We start from the raw sequence: 16,837 nt of genomic DNA, 5'->3' as shown, positions 1-16,837 counted from the left end.
GGACTGGTATAGGTCCACAATACATAGGGTTGAGGTGCACTACTGCTGACTGCTGCCCTATACTGCAGCAGTCCTTCATCGGTATAGGGACTGAGAGTTTTGTAACAGGGTCATTTAAAAAATGACAGGCAGAGGAAGAGGCAGGCCCTTCCGCAGGGGTGGTAGGGGTAGGGCAGGAGCAACAGGCTTGAGCCAAAGTGGGAAGTTGCAGAAGGTGCGTTCAATTACTTTAAAGGACGCACCAGACTTGGTTGAGTGGCTCGCTCAGCCTTACTCTTCTACACCCTCCTCATCCTCTCGATCTGCACCCTCTTCTGCACTCTCTGCTGCGTGCACCCCCAAAGCCACTACCACCAACAACACCACCACCACATACCTTCCGCTTGAGTCACAGGAATTCTTTTCCGATCCATATCAAGAGGACATTTCCGATGCGCAGCCACTCTTGGCATTGGATCAGGAAGAGGAGGCCGCAACAACCGCTACTCAGCAGTCTGACGACAGTACCCAGATCAGCCCAAGGAGGAGGTTGGTCCCCGGTGTTGCTGCCTACTCCGAGATCTCTACTTATAGCGGTGGGGAAGGTGACGTTGATGATGACGTGTCTAGTGATGTCACGTGGGTGCCCACAAGAGAGGAAGAGGAGGGGAGTTCAGAGGGAGATATGGACCAGCAGATAGGGAGGAGAAGCAGGAATAACTTACATTGCACAGGAGGGACAAAGCAGACTGCAAATGTATCAGGAGCGAGTCATCGACCATGTACGGTCACATCTGGCGCTCCCAGGACACCGGCACATGGCTCCGCAGTGTGGGCTTTTTAAACGTGTCCGCTGCTGACAATAGCGTTGCAATCTGCAATCTTTGCAGTCAACGCATTCGTCGCGGTAAGCCCAACACTCACCTAGGGACGACCGCCTTAAGAAGGCACATGAGCAGCCATCACCGAGCCCAGTGGGAGCAACGGAACACACAAAGCCACACTGCAGGCTCTCACCATCCAGCCTCGTCTTCTACTTCTCCTTCTCCTCTCTCCTCACAATTGTCCTCCACTCCACCTTCCATCACGCCAAGCTCACGTTTTTCTGCAAAAAGGCAGGCTTCCGTGGGCCTAACGTTCGAGCGTAAAAAAATGATGACGCCGGATAACCCTCTTGCCCAACGGTTGACGGCTGGCTTGTCAGAACTCATAGCCCGTCAAGTACTGCCATATAAACTGGTGGACTCGGAGGCCTTTCGCAAATTTGTGGCCATTGGAACACCACAATGGAAGGTCCCAGGAAGGAAGTATTTCTCAGAGAAGGGCATCCCAGAGCTATATGGCCATGTTCAGCGGCAAGTGAATGTATCTCTGGCACACAGTGTCGGTGCCAAGATACATCTGACCACAGACACGTGGTCTAGCAAACACGGGCAGGGAAGGTATATCACTTTTACTGCCCACTGGGTGATCCTTCTGACGACCGTTAAGCATGTAACCCGTGGCACCCGTGTAGATTTGGTTTTACCGCCACGGATTGCATGCAGGCCTGACTCTTCTTCTCCTCCTCCTCCTACTCCATCCTCCTCCCTCACCTCCTCAGCTGACTCCTCCTTTTCCGCTGCTAGCGTCTCTTCCGCTGCGCTGCCCAAGCTCCCCAGAACCTATTCCACATGCCAGGTGAGATGTTGCCATGCCGTAATGCGTCTGTTATGCCTGGAAGCCAAGAGCCACACTGGCCCGGCACTCCTTTCAGCTTTGCGTTCACAGGCAGATCAGTGGCTAACACCGCTCAATTTGACAGTTGGTAAAGTGGTGTGTGACAACGGTGCCAATCTGCTTAGCGCATTGAAACAGGGCAAAATCACGCACGTGCCATGCATGGCACGCGTCTTAAACTTGGTCGTGCAGCGATTCGTTGTCAAATACCCTGGGGTCCAGGACATCTTGCGGCAGGCAAGGAAAATCTCGGCCCATTTCAGAAGATCTTACACGGCCATGGCTCGCCTTGCTGACATTCAGCGGCGACACAATCTGCTGGTCAGACGTCTTATTTGCGATTGCCCGACGCGATGGAACTCAACCTTCTATATGCTTGATAGGCTGCTCCAGCAGAAACGTGCAGTTAACGTCTACCTGTATGTCAGGAAGATCCTCCTCACCGACGTCCGAGCGGCGAAAGTCGCAGAAGATCTCTTGCCCAGTTCCAGGAGCGTTACCGCGATCGGCGGTGCGCGCGGGAGCGCGCACGCGGGTGCGCGCGCGGACGTTTGACGCAAATTGGCGCCAATAGCGCTATTTAAACTGGATCCATGCCTCACTGCCTTGCTGCCTGATCAACAGCGTTCCTGTGCGTCCTGGTGATCCGTATCCGAATCTGAACCTGAACCTGTACCTGTATCTGTACCTGTACCCTGATCCGTATCGAACCGGCTTGTTCCCGACTCTGCTGTTTGCTGCCTGCCCCCCGACTTTGGCTTGTACCCGACTACTCTTCTGGATTCCGTTTCTGTACCTGATCTGCCCGCCTGTGCCTGACCTGGACTGTTACACCATCCGTCAACTGTAAGTTGCTTGCTGTTGTACTACAGGACACCTCCCAGTCCTCCGCTATATCTGGCTGTACTCCTTCTACGTTTGTAGCCTTCTACCTCTGGCCGCAGACTTCTGGACTCTTCCGCTTCCGCTTATCCATTGCACCTGCATCCGTTGTTGGACTACAATACCCCTCCGTTGTTTATCACTTCCTGCAATCACTTGTATGCCGTTGTTGGACTACAGGAACCCTTCTGCTGTCTGCTGGAACTTATCTCACCTCTGCCTGCATTCAGACACCGGACTACAATACACCTCCTCCTTCAACGGTCTTCTGCCTCTACCACCTGCTATCCAGTCAGGCACTTGTGCCCCTCTGTGCTCCTGAGCCCCTGTCACCACTACTAGGGTCTCTCGAGTCAGAGGTCTACGAGAGGCCACTCCCTGCACTCCGGGCTCTGCTTAAAGGTACGTGACAGTATCAGGCAGCCATGTCTGAGCCCACGCAGGGAGATTCGGCCATGGATGATTTATGCCGTCATCTTGCTGGACTTACCCAGGCTGTTAAATCTCTACAAGAAGGCTATTCTCGATTGGAAGAGCGTATCCAGGTCTTATCTACCACAGGCCCTACCGTGTCGGGAACTTCTTCTGCGCCATCAGTGGTTATGTTACCCCCTGAACCCAAGGTCCCAGCTCCGGAGAGGTTTTCGGGAAATCGCAGCAAGTATAGAGCTTTTCGCAATGCCTGTGAATTGTTTTTTGCACTTCAACCCAGAACTTTCTCTCTAGAATCCACTAAGGTGGGTTTTGTTATCTCCCTTCTACTGGGTGAGCCCCAGGCTTGGGCCCACCGCCTTTTGGAGCAAAAGGGAGCCTGCCTTAATAACCTGAATACGTTCTTTCAAGCCATGGGTTTGCTCTATGAGGATCCTCAACAGGCGGCCACAGCGGAAGCAGCTTTATATTCTCTTCAGCAAGGCCGCAGAGCGGCAGAGGACTATGCGTCTGAATTTCGGCGCTGGAGTTCCGATACTACCTGGAACGATGCTGCTCTGCGCTACCAGTTTCGCATGGGACTCTCTGAACCTCTAAAGGATGAATTGGCACGGGTGGGTATTCCAGCAACTCTTGAAGCCCTTATCAACCTCTCCATCCAGATAGACAGACGCTTGAGAGAACGGAGAACAGAACGCACTGCCGGGCCGTCCCGACCAGTCTGGATGTTACCCCGTGTACCTAATCCCCCTGCACATCCTGCTGCTGACACGCCTGAACCCATGCAACTGGGCTTACTTAGACCAACGCTCACCACCGAGGAACGACAACGCCGGCAGCTCAACAATCTGTGTCTTTACTGTGGAGAACCCGGACATTACGTGAGATCCTGTCCTGCCAAATTCCGTAAGCATTCTTCTGTATCTTCTCCTGTTTTACCTGCTGTGCCTAGTAATGCTACTCACCTGGCTGTTCCCGTCTCTCTTCAGCTACCCCGGAGGGAACATTCAAGTCCCCGCAATAGTTGATTCTGGAGCGTGCAGTGGATTTATGGACTTATCGTTTGCCCAAAAGTTCCAAGTGCCCTTACGGCCCAGGGCGAAAGGGTTGTCTGTACACCTTGCCGACGGGTCAGCTATCAAATCAGGGCCAGTGACACAAGAGACATGTCCTTTGACTGCTACTATTTCCGGTAACCATCAGGAACAACTCTGCCTGGACATTATTGAATCTCCCCTTTTCCCTATCATACTGGGTATGCCCTGGCTTCGGGCACACAACCCGCAAATAGACTGGTCCACCGGAAACATTTTCTTTTTCTCCCCCTATTGTCGTCAACACTGCTTTCAAGAATCAACTAAGGTTTCACCCCATTTAATGTGTATGGAGACCGATGTTGAGACTCGCCAGCACGTTCCTGTGACGTACCATGACTTCCTGGACGTGTTCAGCAAGAAAGGGGCAGAAACACTTCCCCCTCATAGACCCTACGATTGCCCAATTGAGATCCTTCCCGGAGCCGAAATCCCTTTCGGGAGAATATTTCCCTTAACAGAAGTGGAATTGGAGACTCTCAGGACTTACATTGATGACAATCTGAAAAAGGGGTTCATACGTCCTTCTACGTCCCCAGCTGGGGCAGGAATCTTTTTTGTAGAAAAGAAGGACCATTCTCTCCGCCCTTGTGTTGACTACCGGGACTTAAATAAAGTTACAGTCAAGAACCGGTACCCACTGCCTTTGGTACCCGAATTATTCCAGCGCCTTGGATCAGCTAGCATCTTCACAAAATTGGATCTTCGCGGAGCCTATAATTTGGTCCGTATCCGAAGCGGGGACGAATGGAAGACTGCCTTCCGCACCCGCTTCGGACATTTTGAATATCTCGTAATGCCCTTCGGGCTATGCAACGCTCCTGCGACTTTCCAGCATTTTGTGAATGATATCTTTAGAGATTTTCTCGACCTGTTTGTTTTAGTATATCTGGACGACATCTTAATTTTCTCCCCCTCTCTGCCAGCTCACAGGGAACACGTTAAGAAGGTTCTCACTCGGCTTCGCCAACACGGCTTGTACGCAAAACCTGAGAAGTGCGAGTTTGAACGTCGCAGCATTCAGTTTTTGGGGCTGATTATTTCGGTGGATGGAATCAAGATGGATCCGCAAAAAGTTTCGGCCATCCTGGACTGGCCAGCCCCTACTGATAAAAGAGGAATTCAACGCTTTGTGGGGTTTGCGAATTTTTATCGAAAATTCATCAAGGGATTTTCTACAATCATCGCTCCAATCACCAGATTAACGAGACAAGGTATCAAGTTCCAGTGGACTCCGGAGGCACAAGCCGCATTTTCTTACCTTAAAGAACAATTTGTGTCAGCATCTGTCCTGAAGCATCCTAATTCTGCGCTACCCTACATCCTTGAGGTGGATGCATCCGAAGTTGCAGTGGGAGCAGTCCTTTCTCAGAGACAGGGCCCAAAGGCTTTATTGCACCCAGTGGCGTTTTTCTCACGTAAATTGTCTGAAGCGGAAAATAATTATGATGTCGGGGACAGGGAGTTACTCGCTATCAAAGCCGCACTTGAGGAATGGCGCTATCTCCTGGAGGGAGCAGCCCATCCCATTCTGGTATACACTGACCACAAGAACTTAGAATATTTAAAGACTGCTAAGAGGCTGAAGCCGCGTCAGGCCAGATGGGCACTGTTCTTTACAAGATTTTCCTTCCACATAACCTATAGGCCCGGATCAAAGAACACCAAACCCGACGCGCTATCCCGGATGTTCAGTGAACCCGAAGTTCTTCAACCCACAGACACCATCCTTGCGCCCGGAAATTTCCTTATGCTCCAGGAAGATCTTCTATCCCAACTTAAGCAGGCTTCATCTTCAGCTCCACATCCCTCAAACACCACCTTACTCTCTAGCAATAACTTGTTATGGCATGAAAACAAGATCTACGTGCCCCAACAACTACGGGTTGCTGTTCTCAAGTCTTGCCACGACCACAAATTGGCCGGTCATTTTGGGGTACACAAGACCGCCGAACTTCTCCAACGCACCTTCTGGTGGCCTCAGCTGCTAAGAGACTGTAAACTTTATGTTGAATCTTGCATTACCTGTACCCAGAACAAGAGTAGCAAGGCCAAAGCCTGGGGGTTGCTGAAACCACTCCCCATCCCGGAAAGGCCTTGGAAAATGATTTCCATAGACTTTATTGTAGAATTACCTCTGTCAGAAGGCTTCACCACTATCCTTGTGGTGGTCGACAGATTGTCCAAAATGGCTCACTTTCTGCCCATGAAGGGTACACCTTCTGCCCCTGAGACCGCAAGGATCTTCATTAAGGAGATTGTAAGACTCCACGGTATACCTGCGAACATTGTTTCCGACCGAGGGGCACAATTTACATCAAAATTTTGGAGAGCTTTATGTAAGTCCTTGAAAATTGATCTTTCATTCTCGTCTGCCTATCATCCCCAGACCAACGGCCAGACCGAACGAACGAACGAACCAGACCCTTGAGCAATATTTGCGGTGTTATTCTTCTTTTTCGCAAGACGATTGGGTATCCCTTTTACCACTTGCCGAGTTTTCCTACAATAACTCTGTTCATTCTGCAACTAATCAAACTCCCTTCTTTGCGAACTATGGTTTTCACCCTCAGTTCCTATCAGCCAATATCCCAGAATGCACGGTTCCAGCAGTTCAAGAAACTTTGGACTTTTTCTGCACCAATAACAAGTTGCTTCAAGAAACGATGGCAAGAACTCAAGAACGCAACAAAGCAGTTTTTGACAGAAAGAGGAGAGGGGAGCTCGACCTAAAACCCGGAGATTTGGTTTGGTTATCTACTCTGAATCTAAAATTAACATGCCCATCTAGAAGGCCCAAAATTTGTGGGTCCTTTCCCAATTTCCAGGAAAATTAACAATGTGGCTTATGAGCTGAAATTACCAGAATCGCTGCGTATTCACCCAGTGTTTCATGTGTCCCTCTTAAGACCTTCAATCCAGGATCCCTTCACCGATCGGAACGTGGGCCCTCCTGAACCTGTGCTTATTAATGGTGAAGAGGAGTTTGAAGTAGAAGCAATTTTGGATTGCAGAAAGAGACGCAACCAGGTACAGTATCTGGTGAAGTGGAAGGGGTATGGTCCAGAAGAGAACTCCTGGGAACCAGAGACTGGCATCCACGCCAAGAGGTTGGTTCTGGCATTTAAAAGATCTCACCCAGGTAAGATGTCCCAGTTGGGCATCCGGAGGCTGCCCATTGGGGGGGGGCAATGTCAGGAAGATCCTCCTCACGGACGTCCGAGCGGCGAAAGTCGCAGAAGATCTCTTGCCCAGTTCCAGGAGCGTTACCGCGATCGGCGCCAATAGCGCTATTTAAACTGGATCCATGCCTTGCTGCCTGATCAACAGCGTTCCTGTGCGTCCTGGTGATCCGTATCTGAACCTGAACCTGTACCTGTATCTGTACCTGTACCCTGATCCGTATCGAACCCGGCTTGTTCCCGACTCTGCTGTTTGCTGCCTGCCCCCCGACTTTGGCTTGTACCCGACTACTCTTCTGGATTCCGTTTCTGTACCTGATCTGCCCGCCTGTGCCTGACCTGGACTGTTACACCATCCGTCAACTGTAAGTTGCTTGCTGTTGTACTACAAGGACACCTCCCAGTCCTCCGCAATATTTGGCTGTACTCCTTCTGCGTTTGTAGCCTTCTACCTTTGGCCACAGACTACTGGACTCTTCCGCTTCCGCTTATCCATTGCACCTGCATCCGTTGTTGGACTACAATACCCCTCCGTTGTTTGTCACCTCCTGCAATCACTTGTATGCCGTTGCTGGACTACAGGAACCCTTCTGCTGTCTGCTGGACCTTATCTCACCTTTGCCTGCATTCAGACACCGGACTACAATACACCTCCTCCTTCAACGGTCTTCTGCCTCTACCATCTGCTATCCAGTCCGGCACTTGTGCCCCTCTGTGCTCCTGAGCCCCTGTCACCACTACCAGGGTCTCTCGAGTCAGAGGTCTACGAGAGGCCACTCCCTGCACTCCGGGCTCTGCTTAAAGGTACGTGACACATCCCCTGATCAACTTGCGTGCTAATAGCCTCAAGCACGGCGGCAAGTCTGATACCTAGCCCCACCTCAGGATCAATACCCTGATCAGGATCATCATCTTAGGCCCATAGTACCATCAACAGCATCCACAAACCATGTGCTACTTCAAATACTCAGCTGAAGTTCTGCACAGACTAAGGAACATCAACACCACATTGCCATCTTCCATACAAAAAATACTTCAAAGAGAACAACTATTAAAAACCGGACGACAACCAGCTCCCAACCACAGGAAGACATCTACTCGACCACTACAATTAGATTGCGCCTTGATTAACGCCAGGTCTGCAGTCAAACATAGACTGGAAGTACACAACTTCATCATCGAGAACAATGTAGACTGCCTCTTCATCACCGAAAGCTGGTTAACCTCTGACTGCAACACCATCCTCACCGAATTGGTGCCGGAAAACTACAGGATCCTAACCGAACACCGGATAGGGAAAAAAGGAGGAGGCCTAGCAGTGATCTTTAAAGGTCACCTGGATCTCACTAAACCATCATCTCAGAACCCAGTGTCTTTTATGGAAACCCTGACGCTACATTTTCAACCAACACCCCATGACACCACTCATATTCTACTGTGCTACAGACCACCGGGACCAAAGTCCAATCTTCTTTCACCCCTCACGGAATCCTTTGCAATGCACACCCTAAAATTCAAAAATTTCCTGGCACTCAGAGATTTCAACCTTTGGGCAAACGAGCCTAAAGACCCCATCGCGACTGCCTGCATCAATCAACTAGAAGAACTGGGTCTACAGCAACTGATAAAGACTCCCACACATGGGTCAGGACACACCCTGGACCTCATTTTCAAACAGAACATCGACGTCAACATACTCGACAACATAACTCTGCCATGGACGGATCACCACGCCATCAAATTCAAAATCCCTACCAACATCACCAACGCAAAACGGAAACCTGTAACAACGCACTGGACCAGATCGCATAAAAAACTGTACTCCGAAGCCTTCAAAACCACTCTGTCCAAAAAAATATCTACAATAACTTTAAACCACTCTACGGAGGAAACACTCAACTCCCTGAACAAGGCATTACTGCAATCAGCAGACTCGGTAGCACCAAAACGCAGGGCCCTCATCAGGAAGAAAAATACTGGATGGTTTAATAGCTCCCTCTCCGTACTAAAGCAAGAACGCAGAAGAGCGGAAAGAACATGGAGAAGAAATCCCACGAGGAAAACCTATTTAACTACAAAGGTCTGACAGAGAATTATCGGAAAGCAATCTTCAAAGCCAAAAAGGACCACTTCTCATATACAATCTCAACGGCCGCAAACCAACCACGGGAACTGTTTAAACTGGTTAATCAATCAATGAATCCGGTGTGCCTAGAACCCCCAGAAAGCGAATCCCAGGATTACTGTGACAAACTGTCGGATTTTTTCATCGATAAAGTCAAAACCATCAGGGAAACACTTTGTCAGAAGAAAACATCCAACCTCAGCCAGCAAATACATAAAGAGGATGTCTGCACCAACATACCTCAACCGCCGAAATTTTCACTATCCCCAATTACCGTAGACACCGCAAAAAACATCATTAATAAACTGCGTGACAGTACCTCACCTATTGACATTATCCCCACAAAACTACTGAAAGAATGCTCCGACATCGTGGCTCCAACCATAACCCACCTCATAAACCGATCATTCCACGAAGGGATTGTTCCCAGCATCCTCAAACAAGGCATCGTCATACCTCTACTCAAGAAACCAAACCTGGACCCTCAGGATCCAAACAACCGTAGGCCGATTACAAGCCTCAACACCATTTCTAAGATCATGGAGAAAGCTGTAGTACATCAGCTACAACTTCACCTGGTTACTCACAAACTCCTGGACCCGCTGCAATCAGGCTTCCGCCCGGGTCATGGAACAGAAACGGCTCTCCTCAAGATTTGGGATGACGCCCTCGAAGCAGCAGATGACGGAGAGCCGTGTCTCCTCGTACTGCTAGACCTAAGTGCAGCGTTTGATACAGTAGATCACAATACTCTACTCGTCCGCCTCACAGAAGTAGCCGGAGTCCAAGACATAGATCTCCAATGGTTCGCGTCCTTCCTAGGAAATCGGTCACAGACAGTGAAATTAGGAAACTTCCTCTCCAAAACTCGGGCAGTCACCTGCGGAGTCCCTCAAGGCTCTCCGTTGTCACCCGTTCTCTTCAACATTTACATTCGCCCACTCCTTCAAATCATCTGATGCTCAGATCTCTGCTTCCACTCTTACGCTGATGACACGCAACTTTATTTCCGGATCAATGGAAAAAAAGATCACCAACAACAACTTGAAAACTGCCTCAAATCAATAGAGGACTGGATGACCACCAACTCCCTCCAGCTGAACCAATCAAAGACAGAGCTTCTTATCTTACACCCAAATCATAAGCCCGCAACCAAAACCTCCTGGTCTCCACCAACCATCTTTGGGCAGACCATCTCCCCAAATACCAAAGCCAAGAGTCTCGGGGTTATTTTAGACGCACAAATGTCAATGGATGCGCAAATAGGATCTGTAGTCAGTGGATCTCACCATCTGCTGCGCATGCTTCGCAGACTCATCCCTTTTATCCCAAAGAATGACAAAGCAGTGGTAGTTGGAACAATCATTAATTCAGGACTGGACTACGCAAACTCGCTTTACATAGGATTACCACAATATCAACTTGTGCGATTACAACTGATCCAAAACACGGCGGCAAGGCTGATAACAGGAAAAAAACCCTGGGAATCCATTTCTCCTTCACTGAGGAGCTTACATTGGCTAACCGTAGAAAATCGGATCACGTTCAAGACCCTTTGCCTCACCCACAAATGCGTGCATAGAGAAGCTCCGCAATACCTAATGGAGAAAATAAATCATTACACACCAAACCGCAGTCTTCCATCAGCCAACAAAAACCTCCTCCTCGTGCCCAAAGCCCGGTATAAATCCAAAGGGGATCGGAGATTCGCTGTCCAAGGGCCTCGGCTATGGAATGCTCTACCAATCAACATCCGCCTGGAAGAAAATCACCTGGCTTTTAGGAAAAAACTCAAGACCTTCCTCTTTTAGCAGATGATCAAAGCTCGCCACAGCGCCTAGAGGCGATTCAGTTCGCATTGTGCGCTATATAAGTATTTCATTCATTCATTCATTCAAAGCAGCTGAAACTGATAAACAACCCTCCTCTGCCACTTACCTGATCAAATAAATATCTCAGGGGTTTCAGTGATTTGATGCTATACTGAAATCAAAAGTGGTCCTTTCATTTTTTTTTTTTTTCGAGTGGATTATTTCCTCTTGTATAGACAATCCTTGAAACTTCTTACAACATCTAAACGCTTGGTAGCGAGTGACATCCACTCAGGACCCCCCAACCTCTTCTATAGGATAGTGAAGATTTCTATTATATTTACGAAGAAGCTGAAGAAGACGTCCATGATGTAGATGAGGGTCACATATAGTATGAGCAACATCACCCTTCACTCTGTCACCAAGACCTAGTCTGGCAATGCCCAGAATGATACCAATTAGTCTCTGACCAATCTCATGGTTTGGATGGAATTTCTCCTTTTCATTATTTGCAGGTGACCATGAATTAGAGTTCCGATATCTCCCCTGTGTTCTGCAGACAGATATACCTTTTCCAATGCCTTATGTCATACAGATTCCTCATGTTCCCCCGATATGACCTCATACATTGGACTTGTTCAACTTTCCAACCAGGATGGAATGGACTTGTCAAGATTCTCTCCCAATGTTGAAAGTATGAGGTTTGGTATGGATCAGGAGGAGGTATGCTCATTCCCCACCCCCACTCTTTCCTGGGCAGTCAGGCTGCATTCTCTAATAAGGATCTGGATTGAACAAAAGAGTACACTATGGTAAGAGGGACTCAGTGGTCAGTGTGGTGGTCCCTTACATTGATAACCAATGGAAGGAGGACCCCCTTATATCAGAGTTCAGTAGGAGTGAGGACCCCCCTTACAGATCATTGACGTCAGTTGTTACTGAGAGACAGAAATTGTTCATTGCTCAAGGAACCTCTAGAGACCTTTGGAGGAACCCTGGCTGGGAAAGGCTGGACTAGGCAGTAATATATTTCTCTCCCCCTTGGTGAGAGTGGAGATGACCCCATCTATAAGGATATACAGTACATACACACACAGCACAAGGCCGTGTTCACACTACGAGACGTTTCTTGGGGCTGCAGTTCCTCTGATCTCCAGAAGGCGGTGATCTCACTTCTACTGGGACAGGAAGTCTCTATGGAAGACAGGAAGTGATGTTGGGTACAGACAGGAAGTTCCGAGTGAGAGGGGAGTCGGGAGGAAGTAGAAAGAAGACATTACTGGAAGTGGCAGTAGAGGAGGTAATAAGATCTGATCTTCTATTTACACCCAGTAACCCCCCCGTCATGTCCGTCCTCTTCCTCCATAGTCAGTGTGACGTCTTTTATCTCCAGCAGATGATGATATACACATATATAGTGTGAAGACCTAGATTACCCCCTCCAGGGGCAGAACATTCCCCCACTTATGGGGCCGGAACATTCCCTTCATTTTGGAGATTTGTTGCTTTTCCATCAATTTGACCTTCTCACCTCATCAGTCTATACTAATAGTTTTACCACTTGTATTGGGAAGTAGGGGTTTCTATAGACATAAAGGATTAGAGGCGCCCGGACCCGAAAACCATTACAAATACTAAAAGGAATGTTTCTTTATGTGTAACCTCACTGGGGGGGTGTTCTTCCCTGATATTACCCCCCCCCCCCCATTCTAATATTGTACAACCATTACAGTCCAGATTATTCTCTCTTATCAATTATTGGTATAGATCACATGACCAATGAGGATGGAGGAGGACCGGAGTCACATGACTGAGAAGATACTAAACCTCACCCTGGAGATCATCTACCTGCTGACCGGAGAGGTGAGGAGGATTCTGGGAGGTCACATGACATCACTCTTATCTCTATTAATAAAACACAGACCTGACCGGAGAGGTGAGGAGGATTCTGGGAGGTCACATGACATCACTCTGGTCTAGTGTGGTCAGTAGTCCATGTTCTTCTTGTAGATGATGTCAGATGATTGATGTCAGTTTATCTTTCTCCTGTTCTGTAGGATTATGTTGTAGTGAAGAAGTCTAGTGGGGAGCCAATCCCAGGAGGATGGAACAGGACCCAGAGCCCCACCATGGTGCCTCCCCCTCCTCCTCCCATACCTGAGAGGAACAAAGAGCAGAAGATCCTGGAACTGACCACCATGATGGTCCATCTGCTGACAGGAGAGGTGAGGAGGATTCTGGGAATTCTGGGACATTATCCAGTAACAGACAAGGGATGTGTCTGGATGGTGACTGTATCATTGTGTGTGTCAGGTTCCTATAAGGTGTCAGGATGTCACTGTCTATTTCTCCATGGAGGAGTGGGAGTATTTAGAAGGACACAAGGATCTCTACAAGGACGTCATGATGGCCAATCAGCCGCCCCTCACATCACCGGGTAAGAGGAGACTTTATTGTAAAGGAGAGAGCAGTACGGAGGCTCCACCTAGATCCCCCATCATCTGATAAACACATAGAAACAATGTATTCAGTCAGTGTGTGTGTTTCCTACAGATGGATCCAGTAATGGGAACCCACCAGAGAGATGTCCCCGTCCTCTGTATTCCCGGGATTCCACACAGGGAGGTCACACCATCCCCCACCATCATCAGGTAGATGAGGAACAATCATTGGTGGGAAAGGTTCATATTAAAGCTATTTCGTTACAATGAATGTTTAATTATATATTTTTAGGGTGGAAACCTGGAGAATAATAATATTGTTGTTAAAGAAGAGTATAAAGAAGAGGATGAGGAGTATGGAGTGATGGAGGCGTTTCCTGAAGGACACAAGGATATGATGGAGCCACCTAATACCAGGAACCCACCAGAGATATGTCCCCGTCCTCTGTATTCCCGGGATTCCACACAGGAAGATCACACCATCCCCCACTGTTACAAGGTTGGTGGGATGAAACAACTAGAACATGGACAGGTGGAGATAATGTTCGGATTTCCCAATTTCCCTTTGGGATTAAAAAAGTATTCTCCATTTATTATATGATGTCACAATAATAAATCTTCTATCTTACAGATGATATTTTCTCTTTCATTTTCTTGGTTTAGAGTGGAGATCCAATGGATATAGAATTTGAGGTGAAATCAGAAGAAGAAGAGAGGTATGTGAGGGATGATCAGCAGTCTATGGAGGAGGATGGAATAACGGGGACATTTATAGAGGAGGACACTCCTACAGAGATCAGCACAGGTGGGTCATTAACACTAAATCCATTCCTCCACCCATACTGCTCACTGATTGGTCCAGAGTAGGGCGGGGGCTGGGTGATATCAGCCTGTAATCCCCTGGTCACTTTCCTGAGCTGTGTTCCCCGTCCTGTATTCCTGGATTTCTCTCCGATAATCTTCCTTCTCTGTGCTGCCGACACAATTTATGTATCTAGACTGGATTTATGGAGATTCTGGGGATCAGCTGGCAGAAAAATGTTGATTTTCACCATAGATGTTAGCCTAGGCACCTGGGGTATGTATCTTGAGTCTTCTGCCCCATACCCGGGTCTAATAAGACCTCTGACAGAACAATCCCCCCGGGGTTACTTGCTCTGTTATTTGCTGGCTGTGCCGGGTGGAGGGATATGTCTGTATAGTCTCAGACCCAAGTCACTGAGTGCAGTCTCAGGAGATGGGAGGAGCGGTGTGGGACCTCTGCAACTTGTCTCATGTAAACATTTCATCCGCCACTGAATACCTCTCAGGCGGTGATCCCTGTCCTCTCCCTCTCAGGCGGTGATCCCTTTCCTCTCCAGCACTGATCCCTCTCCTCTTCCTTTTCCAGGCCCTTCAGGTCTTGTATAGATTTTAAGGGGAACCCCACACCAAAAATGTAAAATAACACAGCTTGGTGCCTCCCCCCCCCCCAAAAAACATACCAGACCCTTATCCGAGCATGCAGCCCGGCAGACCAGAAAAAGGGAGGACAGGTGAGCATATCAAGCCACATGCCCTCTACATGGGGGGTGTTTTAGGTTGGGAAGACTCTGCCCCTCCACACCAAAGCACCTTGTCACCATGTTGATGGGGACAAGGGCCTCTGCCCGACAACTCTGACCGGTGGCTGTGGGAGTGTCAGGTCACCTAGAGCCCAGGTGACAGATGCACACCGTAGGGATCAGGAGCGCACCGCAAGGTTGTGGACCCTACGGCTGACTGCTGCAGACGGGGGACAGGTCCCACTGGGGTTAGAGCGTAAGATTCCCTTGGGCGCGGAGTCTAAGAGCCAGAAGGTGTTCACCAGAGCCTCGAGTGGTGAGGATGGACTTGGCTGCAACTGGCTCCAGGTCGCGACCCCCAGGGTCCCCCAGCTCACACCCACAGTAGGCAACAGGAGGATAGGGATGGTGAGGGACAAAGCCAAGGTCGGGGCCACAAGCAGACAAGAATAGTCGGGCACACGCCAAAAGGTCAGGATCACAGGCAAACAGGGATAGTCAAAGACACGCCAAAGTCGGTAACGGAAACCAGTAGCAGAGCACACGGCAGGAAACAGGAAGCTAAACACACAAAGGAATACACAATGGTTGATCAGCACTGATGGCCTGCAGTGCACAGGTTAATATAGGGCTCCCTGATAGGGCCTGGGGTGGAGCCATGCTTAGAGGAGAGGTTATAAAAACCACCAAGTGGAAGTGGCTGGCTTCTTAGTCTGAAGACATGGGGGAAGGTAAGCAAACACAGGAAGATCACTGCATAACCATGACAGTACCCTCCCTCTTACGAGGCCTCCCCCTTCCCTGCCTGGATCCAGGCTTAAAGGGAAACTCCAGATGGAACCTCCTTAACAGACAGGGAGCAAAGACCTCAGATACAATGATCCAAGACCTCTCCTCAGGACCCAACCCTTTCCAAAGTACGAGGTACTGAAGTATGCCTTTACGGAGCAGGGAAGCCAAAACTTGACTAACCTCGTATTTTAGATTATCCTCAGAGACCGAAACAGAGGTAGGGAGAGGACTAAAGGCTTTTTAGGAATGGGTAGGGGCATGAGAAGATCAGGAGCCTGAGCAGCGTCCCCCACACCCTTAAGTATGAGCTGAGCATCCATGACAGGACCACCAGACTGGGCAGAGGTCAGTGGATCCCTGAGGTCAGGTTGGTTAGAAGGTGACATGTCACAAGAGTCAAGCTGGGTAGCTGAAACAGAAACAGAATGCAGAGAACCCTGAGAAAAAGATTGAAAACCCCTCCTGGCCAAATGAGGTATTCTATCCAAAGGATGGATTGAGCCTCTTAAACGGGTTTGAACGGACATAGTAGCAGTAGGGTGAGGCCGGGTCACAGAAGGTGCTAAACAAGAAGCAGGAAGCTCATTGGGCATGGGCTGGACTGGCATAACTGGTGCAGAGGCCGACTGAATAGTATTGTCAGATGTAGCGACCATCTCAATCGCATCACAGGGCATAGCAACTCTGGAACTTGCAGACAAGTTAGCCTGGCTGTGCGTCCAAGGGAGATTAGGGACAGGCAGAGGTAAGTGGTTAGGCGAACTGGAGTGAATGATTGACTCAGGTTCATAGGTGGACCCCTCATTCAGAGTACCACATGACCTAGAGAGTGCACC

General features: G+C 49.1%; 1 protein-coding gene across 1 annotated transcript; it reads left to right on the top strand.

Annotated features, from left to right (window-relative positions):
* Positions 1–13,674: 13,674 nt before the first annotated feature.
* On the top strand, positions 13,675–14,737 carry LOC143956055 (uncharacterized). Its single transcript, XM_077466184.1, has 3 exons — positions 13,675–13,875; positions 13,958–14,164; positions 14,329–14,737. Exons 2-3 carry the CDS (start codon positions 14,030–14,032, stop codon positions 14,530–14,532), a joined length of 339 nt encoding a protein of 112 aa, XP_077322310.1. The 5' UTR covers positions 13,675–13,875; positions 13,958–14,029; the 3' UTR covers positions 14,533–14,737.
* The last annotated feature ends 2,100 nt before the right edge of the window (positions 14,738–16,837 follow it).

Source organism: Lithobates pipiens, unplaced genomic scaffold (genome assembly GCF_037356315.1).
Source record: "Lithobates pipiens isolate NorthernLeopardFrog02 unplaced genomic scaffold, aLitPip1_a1.2 Scaffold_35, whole genome shotgun sequence".
Taxonomy (NCBI): domain Eukaryota; kingdom Metazoa; phylum Chordata; class Amphibia; order Anura; family Ranidae; genus Lithobates; species Lithobates pipiens.
This window is presented reverse-complemented; position numbering and strand designations above follow the sequence as displayed.

Coding starts and splice junctions, on each gene's coding strand:
- LOC143956055 (XM_077466184.1), top strand. CDS start 14,030: ATGGAGGCGTTTCCTGAAGGACACAAGGATATGATGGAGCCACCTAAT. Junction 14,165..14,328: donor CCATCCCCCACTGTTACAAG/GTTGGTGGGATG, acceptor TTCTTGGTTTAG/AGTGGAGATCCAATGGATAT.